This window comes from Cheilinus undulatus, linkage group 3 (genome assembly GCF_018320785.1).
Source record: "Cheilinus undulatus linkage group 3, ASM1832078v1, whole genome shotgun sequence".
NCBI lineage: Eukaryota > Metazoa > Chordata > Actinopteri > Labriformes > Labridae > Cheilinus > Cheilinus undulatus.
This window is the reverse complement of record NC_054867.1, coordinates 30,490,860-30,499,969: the sequence shown is the minus strand read 5'-3', so window position 1 is coordinate 30,499,969 and position 9,110 is coordinate 30,490,860. Positions and strand designations below refer to the sequence as shown.

Below are 9,110 nucleotides of genomic sequence, written 5' to 3'. Positions count from 1 at the left end.
GCAAACAAGATTTAAACTGATATTTTGACACATTTCAGGTTCAATAGTTTTTGCTCCATCTGTGAACTGAAATGACAGCGAGCCTTATTGCAGTTCAATCTAAATTTCAATTATTTGCCCGACCCTTATTGCTGCAGTTTTTTTCCTTTGATGTGATCATTTTTGCCTCATCTCTAGCGTGTCTTGTGATGAATTTTGCCCCTTTGTATGATGGTGCAAATCAGTGAGCATGTGTTATTTTTTCTGTCAAGACCTACCAAGAATCTGTGATTGACATCAAAATATTGGGATTATCTCCCATTTATTTTTTGATTTTAAATCCCAGTCTTGTAGAACGGTCCTGTGAGGTGAAAATATCCCATTGCCATACGCTCACACACAAAAGAAAACTAAGGACAGCTGTTAAGTATTACAAATGGCCTCATGTTGCTTTATTGACTCACAGCATGTTATGAAGGCATTCTAACTCAAGATGTTTGGCACAGTATTAAGATAATGTATACCAGACTGGATGAACCACAGAATGGTTAAAGAAACACACTGTATGCAGATTTTAAAGCAAATATAAATGTTGTTTTGTGGAGTGGAGGAATAATTCAGTCCACTGAAAGCAAGGATGGGATCAGTCTGGGTGTTTTACAGGCTTCACATGCAGCAGAGACTGCCGTTTCATATGTTGTCAAAGTCCAAGTGTATTGCTCTATAAATGCTGCCAGTATCTGGGTTGGCAGACTCAATCATAGACCATCCCCGACAAGAACAAAAAACAGTAAACATCTGTGTAATAGTGGATTATCAGTACTTTTGGTTCAGTGCATCCTCACAAAGGCTAACAAGGCGTGGTTTTTTTGCAGTCACAGTTGATTGTGCTTCAATTAAAAGTCTTAATAGAATCTATAAATCATATAAGGTTATTTAAAACTGTTACTGACCATGAGTGACTACACTTGTGAGATATGGTTATCATGGAGGTTAGATGTCGATCATTTCTTTTGCAGTGCACCCTGAACTCAGTGCAACTTCAGTGGCGAGAATGAGTGCGGTAGGAGTATGTGTGCTGTGAAGTGGGACTCATGATGTTTTCAGTGATGTATGCCACCAGCAAGCAGATGATGACCAGCATCACACAAATAGCTCCCCCAACCGTTGTCATGGCGATCACAATGTCCTGCATCCCTGATGGTGGCAGGGTAAACTCAACACAGTCCCGTTGCTGGTCTGCTCTCAAAGCTGGATCAGAGTGGGCCAAGGAGCGCAGGCAGAAGCGGTAGGGGATGTTCTCATGCAGCTCACTGAGGAGAAAGTCCCTGCACCCCAGTCCAAGACGAACACCGGCACAGTCAAACTGGGTATAGCTTCCGTTCCACCAGCAGCTCAGCTCATAGCCTCCACGTCTGTGCCGGCGTCCACTGAAAACAGAGCTCGACCTTAGAGTCCCCTCTCTTGTTAGATCTGTCCCGGCGTTCCCGCTGCTTCTCTGACCAGCTGCAGTCTTAGCATCCTGGCTGGGCATTGAGGATTCTGCCCCATGAGTCCACTGTAACAGTACACTGCCATTGATGAGAATATTTGCCACCAGGTTCCCAACAGACACCACTGTCCTGCAGTCTGCCTTCTGACATTTGTACCCGGACAACGTGTTCCTAAAACACAGCTGTCCCCCAATGCCACCCTCGATCACTCGGTAGGCACACAGTGGTGACTCCCCATCCTCGGGGACCCAGGTTGGTCGCCTGCCAGACTTCTCTGATACCACAGTAGTAACATTGCCTCTGTTGGTGTTGAAGGAAAAGCTATTCTCTTGGCCTGTAGCCTCTTTAAGCTTTGGTGATGGCCTACTTTTGTGGCTGTGATTGCCATAAGTGGAGCCAATAAAAGTCTGTTTTAACCAGTTTTGGGGCGTCCCCAAATTAATCTTGCCTCTAACCTCTGATGGAGATGATGTTGATAATGATGCTGAGCTGCTGCGATGAGATCTGCTGGAGCCAGCTGTCTGGTGTAATGTGCAGAGCAAGAGTGCCGATAAGGCGAGCAGGGATTGTTGGCTTTTCATCTCACCCCCTCTCGTTGAATTATTTTCTCTCACAGAGGATCAGATGAGCGATGGTACATGGCGAGCTGATGTTTGCCATAAGATCAACTCTGTCTTGCACACAGACGATATCCGTGTGAAGCGGGAGAGCGCGTCCATAGGCGAAAGTAGCGGGTATGCATCTGCGACAGAACAGAAACAGGATTATCATCCGGTCAGGGAGAGATCTGAGTATGACCTTGTAGAGGAGAAACTCGGAGGATGAAATTCAAAAAGCCTAAACGGCGATGAAGTCCACTCGCTGCTGATTCTCGTTAGCGAGGGTTTGTGAAAATCACTTACTTGCATCGAGGGGGACGAGGGTACCCAGCTATCTTGCCATCAGATTTTGCTTTCTTCTTCCTGTCTGGCTTGACGTAAAGGCTTTGATGCCTGCTGTGTGAGAGTGCACGTGGAGGAGCGCGCGCCGCGGAGTGCATGGGAGCGTGGGTGCGTGCACAAAATATTTGTAGTCACCATCAGTCGGTTTGTGAGTCATCATCCCACACAGGGCTTCAGGTGTTAGTCAATAACTAAGTCAACATCCAGAGTCCTGACAACACACAGTTTATGATGGTTCTGTGCCCAGGGGCGGTTCATGACTGCTTTAACTTAGGTGGTCCAAATGAAGCACTCAGGGGGTTAGAAGAGATTCACAAGATTGATCATTCACTGACTCTCTTCCTATGTATATAAAGTATATATATACAGAATACAGTGTGTGTACAGGTGCATAGGCTATAAAACATTTTAGATATGTAAACGTTCTTTTTTTCCTACTTCAGACAGCTAAGTGTCCATATAGCTATTCTAGATTAATCTCATACAAAGTGAAATATTTCAAGACCCTTTTTTAAAAATCTTGTTGTTTACAGTTCATGAAAATCAAAAATCCACTATCTCAAAATATTAGAATATTGGGTTTAAATTTTCAAAAACGCATTAATAGATGCAGAAAAACAGGTGCAAATTGGTGAAAATTGGTTGAAAGTGGCAAAAACAGTCAGATAAAATGGTGCAAAATGGTTACAAGTGGCAACGATTGGTTAAAGTGACAAAAATGGGTAGAGGTGGAAAAATTGGTGGTGATGAAAAAGGGTTAATAATGGCAAAATGGGTCAACAGAGGCAATGATTGAGAGCTGGAAATTGGCAAAAATTGGTTAAAAGTAGCATAAACTCATTTAAAGTGGTATAAATGGGTGGTAAAGGTGGTTAGGGGGGATTAAAAAGTGGCAAAAATTGGTTTAAAGAGGCAAAAAATGGGTTTAAAATGGCAAAATGGGCAGAAAAGGTGATGAAATTGGGTTAAAATCTTGCAAAAATTGGTTAAAACGTGACAAATGTTGTATGTAGAATTGCAGAATATTGTTAAAAAGTCCAATTTGCAAAGGTTTCCTGACCCTTCATTCTTTCATTCTGGTTCAGTACACACAACCACAATCTTAGTGAAGACTGCTGACATGACAATTCTTTAGAAGACAATCATTGTCATCCTGCACTAGGAGGGTAGCTACAGAAAGTCACTGCTGAAAAGGTAGGAAGTTCTCAGTGTTGTATCAAAGCATATTCATAGAAAGCTGACTAGAAGAGGACTATCAGACAAAACAGATTTGAGAACTTAGGGGAGATCCACAAGGAGTGGACTTAGGCTGGAGTCAGTGATAAAGAGACTCAGACACGTCTAGGAAATGGGCTGAAAGTGTTGAGAAAGTAAATTTTACATTTAATGTGGAAATCAGACTATGAGGGAAGATCCAAGAGGCACGGATTCAAAGGTGCTTGATGTCCAGTGTTTCAGTTTCCATATGCAGTCAAAATCTAAAATGTAAAAGTTAAAAATGTAGCCCCTTTTTCTTACAGCTAAAGTGAAATACGTTAACTGTGGCAAAAAATAGCTGAAAAAGCCTGTGACTTTAGATTTTAAAACTTGCAGAAATGGGATTAAAGTTCCAAAAATGTGTTAACAGATGCAGAAAAACTGGTGAAAATTGGTTAAAAGTGGCAAAAACAGTTTAAGAAATGGTGCTAAATGGTTACAAGTGGCAATGATTGGTTAAAGTGACAATGGGTTGAGGTAGAAAAAATTGGCGTAAAAGTGGTAAAAAAGGGTTAATAGTGGAAAATTGGGTGAACAGAGGTAATGATGTGCAGAAAATGGCAAAAATGGGTTTAAAGCAAGCGGCAACCTCCGGTCCTGAAAAATGAAGCCAGTGCAGAAGTGCAAAAAATTGCAATACCAAGAGTTTGCACTTCAGGCTGACTGCAGGAACACTGGGAGTTCCATCTGATCACCTGTTAAACAGCTGGTTTTTACACTAAAAATAAACTGGTTTACAGCCTGACTAAAAAACAAACATGTCCCATTAGCTAATATCTTCATGTGCTCTCACTGTACGGAGATTTTTTTTGTATAACAATCGATTAGATAATATTTAGGACAAACCTCACTGCAGACTGATTGGTGCATCTCATTTGATTGACAGATAGCTTGACAGGCAGAAGCTACATTTCTGTCAACCAGAATGCTAGCTAGCTGATAGGAAGTCCAGCTTAGTGAGCGGGCCAATAGGTTGATCCAAAGTTCTGTTGAGACAGCAATTTCATTATGGAAGCCACAGCAGATTGGCTTCAAGCGCTGTTTGGGTCTGCCCATTGTAAGCAGACCGCTGATGTCACACAGGGCTTGTCCAATTCTTTCAACAATCTCTGGTTAAAAGTAGCAAAAACTTTTTAAAGTGGCATAAATGGGCAGGAAAAGTGATGAAATGGGATTATAATGTGACTAAAATTGGTTGAAAAATGTGTTTAAAGTGGCAAAAACTGGCAGAATAAAGCGATGAAAATAATAGCATGACATATTTTTCAGCTCCAAAATGAAGTAACCTTTAGTCAGGACCCATGCTAGCATCAATGCTGTGATCCAACACACAAGCATTGATAGATTTAATAATTCACACCTGAGAGGGCCCTTTCTCTGGGGTTGTTAGGGGCCCAGCCCAGTCTGTGGGTTGGCCTGCTTTTTGTGCACTCAACTTTGGCTGTTAATATTCGACTCGTGTTTTTAACACAAACCCACTGTTTTGTATCTCTCTGTAAGAACATGCACATTGGAACAAATTATGTGAAACACAACAATGGCCGAGCTGAAAGCCAAAGAAAATCAGTTTCTACCAGTTGCAACACAGCTCAAATATTTGATTATAAAACAAATCCTCAGACACAACAAACAACAAATCATAGCTAAGAATTTCTGGGTGACATCTGTGTTGGTTTTTTTTCTTTCAAGGAGAGCCGAGGCCACCTCCTGGATAAACCACTGCTTGGATTCAACCTGTGCTGCTTACCTGCAGGTATCTCCTATCCGCACAGAGTGCATGTCAGAGTTGTTCATGGGCCTACCTGTGTTAATATATATTTTATTAGGTAAGTGAAAAACTTAAGGGACAAAGAGACAGTAAGCTGCAAGTGAAATGATTAAATTTTATTGCTCCTCAATATTCCCAAAAACTCTTGTTGCTTTGAAGTGTAAAGAAATATCAATAAAATGAATTACAGTTGACTACACACTTTCAAATATCTCTACATAAATGAAAAAATATTGTGTTTTTAAGTGTCTTGGTGTTGTGCTATTGCATGTCTGAAGTAATATAAACAAATTCTAAACCAGTGATTTCATCTGTATGTTTTATAGAGATCAATGCATTCAATACCTTCCTCCTGCAAAATGCAGGTATGTAAATGTAGATGATCAGAGTTTACACCTGATAAATTACACTAAAAAAGGAAGAAATAGAACCCCTGTTCTCTGAGTTTTCTTTACCACATGGGCCATTAGGTGCTATTAGGAGACAGATAGTTGTTGCTGATAATTTAGTGCTTGGTTTTATTACTGCTTGTTATAGAAAGAGAAAAAGGTCGAATAAAAGCAAAATGCCCCTTATGACCAACATTTTTTCCAGGTTTACGTTTATTTTGTCTGTTACATTGCTGTTGCTATATGATACAAAACTGCCCATTACAAAGTTATTCCTGCAAATGGAAAAACACAATCAAAATGCATCATAGGTAGCAGTAACATCTTTAATTAAGCAGCGTTTATGTGAGAATCTTCAAAGCAACAACTGGATTGCTTCAAGAGAGAAACTAAGCAACCCAGTAAACAATTAGTACCAAGGGAGAGGATGAACAGCTGACTAATAGGTTAAAAAAGCTGCATCAGTGTGATTAGTTTAGCTCCTGTCCCTTGGAGGTGGCGGAAGTTAATTGGTAAAATCTGTATAATCTGCTGTTAACACAAGTCTGGTGGTCCACTACGATGTACAACTACTAAAAAGAAACAAGTAGCTATATCGATGAGCAGTTAAGTGATCTTATATTGTAATCGTTGTAATTGGAACAGACAACAGTGATACACAATTGCTGATGTGATCGCTCATGTCAGCAGACAGCTTTACATTTGCACTTTGTTGTTGTTGTGGAAAGAGACTGAGGAAAGTGCCTGCCTCTGCACTTAGGCATCAACATATTGGATTAAATTGACCTTGAGGCTGGTCAGCAAAGATGTGACAGACGTTTTCAGTCTTGTGTGCATGTATAAAAACACCCTGTAGGCCAGCAGCAGTGGCTATTATGAAGCACTCAAGTTTTGCTCTTGAACACATGCCGGTCAGAAAGATGAGGTAAACTATGTTTATATGCTGAAAATGATGCCATGTCAGAGGACCTTACTGCAGAAGCTTTTTTGTTTGGGTTCTTGGTCTTTTCTGGCATCCTGGGAAACATCCTGGTTATTCATGCGGTGAGATATGATATATACATTTATTAGTAAATTCAACGAAATGCCTGAGCTAAAATTGTTCTCAGTCTGTCTTGCTTTATCTTTAGGTGCTTCAGTCAGCTGTCGAGAGTCCTTCTCGTAGACTCCCTCCCTCTGACACCATTTTGGTACATCTCTCACTGGCCAACCTGCTGACTTCTCTTTTCCGCACCGTGCCCATCTTTGTGTCGGACCTTGGCCTGAATGTTTCCCTGTCCCCAGGATGGTGCCGTGTCTTCATGCTACTGTGGGTTTGGTGGCGAGCTGTGGGCTGCTGGGTGACTCTAGCTTTAAGTATGTTCCACTGCACCACCCTGAGGCGACAGCAGGTGACCTTTGGACCTCTAGCCCTGCAGAGGGAGAGGCGGCGGGTATGGATTGTTCTGGCCCTTGTATGGGGGGCAAACCTGGCCTTCTCCATTCCAGCTCTGTTATACAGCACTCATGTTCACGGCAACGCCACTGTGGAGCTGATGGTGATCAGCTCCACCACCAGGCCTCTGCTGGGCTGTGTGTGGGAGTTCCCCACCATCCAGCAGGGCTCAGCCTTCGCCTCCACTTCACTGGCTTTTAATGAAGTGTTACCACTGGTGCTGATGGTTTGTACCAACCTGGCCACACTCCATGCTCTAGCAAAACACATCCGAGCTGTCACCTCTGGGGGAGAGACAGGGGGAGCACATGGAGAGCTGGACAAACATGTGGCCAGTGAACGTAAAGCAGCTCACGTCATCATGTCTCTAGTGACGCTCTTCGTAGTCTGCTGGGTGCTGCAGGTTGCTGCAGTGACCTACTACAACCATGATGGGGGACATCATGCAGAAGGGCTGCTGACTGTGGCCCACTTCTCTGCGTCGCTATTTGTGGGATTCAGTCCCATGGTGGTTGCCCTTGGACACAGCAAACTGAGGAGAAGAATCATAAATATGATACTGGGTCGTTCTAAACTTCTTAAATGTTTCAGTAAAAACACTGATAAAGGAGGCAAAACCTCAAAGTCTAAAGGAAATAAAAACATATCTACTGTTCAAAAGGAGCAAAACGTCATAAAAGTAGAGGAAAAGGTTAAATCAATAAAGTGAGGGAAACTAAACTTAGTGCATCTATACAAGACTACTGAACAAACACTAACAATATATCTAAAAGAGCAAAGATGCTTTACCTGTGCAGCATTTTTCTTCAATTTGTTTCTGATTTCCTTTTTTTTAAGACATTTCATTTAATTTAAGTTGTGAGTGAAAGTAACACATTGTATGCTGTCTTGGCTGATGCTGGAACCAAGAAAGTCTAATGCTGCTCTTTTTAGTGATCCTGATAATCTGGCTCAGCTCAAGAAGAAAATATGGCTCTTTCAGCTCCCAGACCAATTTGACCTCATTAGATCAACCAAATTTAGCAGTGTTATGTAGATAACATAGCTAATACTAAGCTCAAAAACAGCTACCTATGTTATATAAGTTGTTACCTTAACATTTACTAAAGCTCACGTTTCTAAATCTAACTTAGCAGCATTCGCTTATGTAGGAATGCAGTTGCATAGCTAGCTGGCTATGAGCTAGAACAGTGAGCCGCTGTTCATGTAACTATTTCTAAAACTGACCTCTGACCCTTTTCTCTGTTTTATTTATGAAATGTTTCTTAGTCTGTTATGTTTGCAATACAGTTATTTCATGAATGTAATTGCCAGACTTTATTTATGGATACATTTGAATAAAAAAAGAAAAATCAAAACTGGAAATATCTCGGCAAAATAAGGCACTTCCGCTCTAAGAGGGCTTCTAACATAAACGGTCTACTAGAGGAGCCATCAGAGATGTACAGTCTGCATCTAGGCTATCTTGGTTGTTTTACTCCATTTGTGTTCATTTATTTATTCTATTAAAATATCATAAAAATCCTTAAAAATATTAACCTTGCAAAGCAGATGGATTCGCCCGTTTCCGTGTTTCTTACTGGCAAATCCATCTTGCAAAGCTCCCATCTGAACCGTTTGGATCCAGTTAGAAAGTAACAGGAACAATCAGCGTCGAGGGGCAGTACTTTCAGGCACGGCAGTTGTGACGTAAGCAAGCAGCGAGAAGAGGCTGGTGAAATTATGACGGAAGACATTAGAGTGGATGCTGCTAAGGTGTAAGTTTTATCAGAACTTGATGACATTTCTTCATTAAAAGAAGAACAAAGGACAGCATTGAGTTGTTTTCTTTTCAAAAACGACAAAAGT

The 9,110-nt window shown here is 41.4% G+C and overlaps 2 protein-coding genes across 2 annotated transcripts; one reads left to right on the top strand and one right to left on the bottom strand.

Annotated features, from left to right (window-relative positions):
• Window positions 1-402: 402 nt before the first annotated feature.
• On the bottom strand, window positions 403-2,460 carry fndc10 (fibronectin type III domain containing 10). The gene is made up of 2 exons (XM_041783458.1): window positions 2,375-2,460; window positions 403-2,214 (listed from the first exon to the last, which is right to left on the bottom strand). The coding sequence occupies exon 2, from the start codon at window positions 2,051-2,053 to the stop codon at window positions 1,022-1,024; it is 1,032 nt and encodes a 343-aa protein (XP_041639392.1). The 5' UTR covers window positions 2,054-2,214; window positions 2,375-2,460; the 3' UTR covers window positions 403-1,021.
• On the top strand, window positions 2,097-8,477 carry LOC121507298 (olfactory receptor class A-like protein 4). Its single transcript, XM_041783581.1, has 3 exons — window positions 2,097-2,206; window positions 5,360-5,423; window positions 6,958-8,477. The coding sequence occupies exons 1-3, from the start codon at window positions 2,097-2,099 to the stop codon at window positions 7,969-7,971; spliced, it is 1,188 nt and encodes a 395-aa protein (XP_041639515.1). The 3' UTR covers window positions 7,972-8,477.
• The last annotated feature ends 633 nt before the right edge of the window (window positions 8,478-9,110 follow it).

Coding starts and splice junctions, on each gene's coding strand:
- fndc10 (XM_041783458.1), bottom strand. CDS start 2,053: ATGAAAAGCCAACAATCCCTGCTCGCCTTATCGGCACTCTTGCTCTGC.
- LOC121507298 (XM_041783581.1), top strand. CDS start 2,097: ATGAGCGATGGTACATGGCGAGCTGATGTTTGCCATAAGATCAACTCT. Junction 2,207..5,359: donor TCCATAGGCGAAAGTAGCGG/GTATGCATCTGC, acceptor TTTTCTTTCAAG/GAGAGCCGAGGCCACCTCCT. Junction 5,424..6,957: donor CCTGTGCTGCTTACCTGCAG/GTATCTCCTATC, acceptor CTTTATCTTTAG/GTGCTTCAGTCAGCTGTCGA.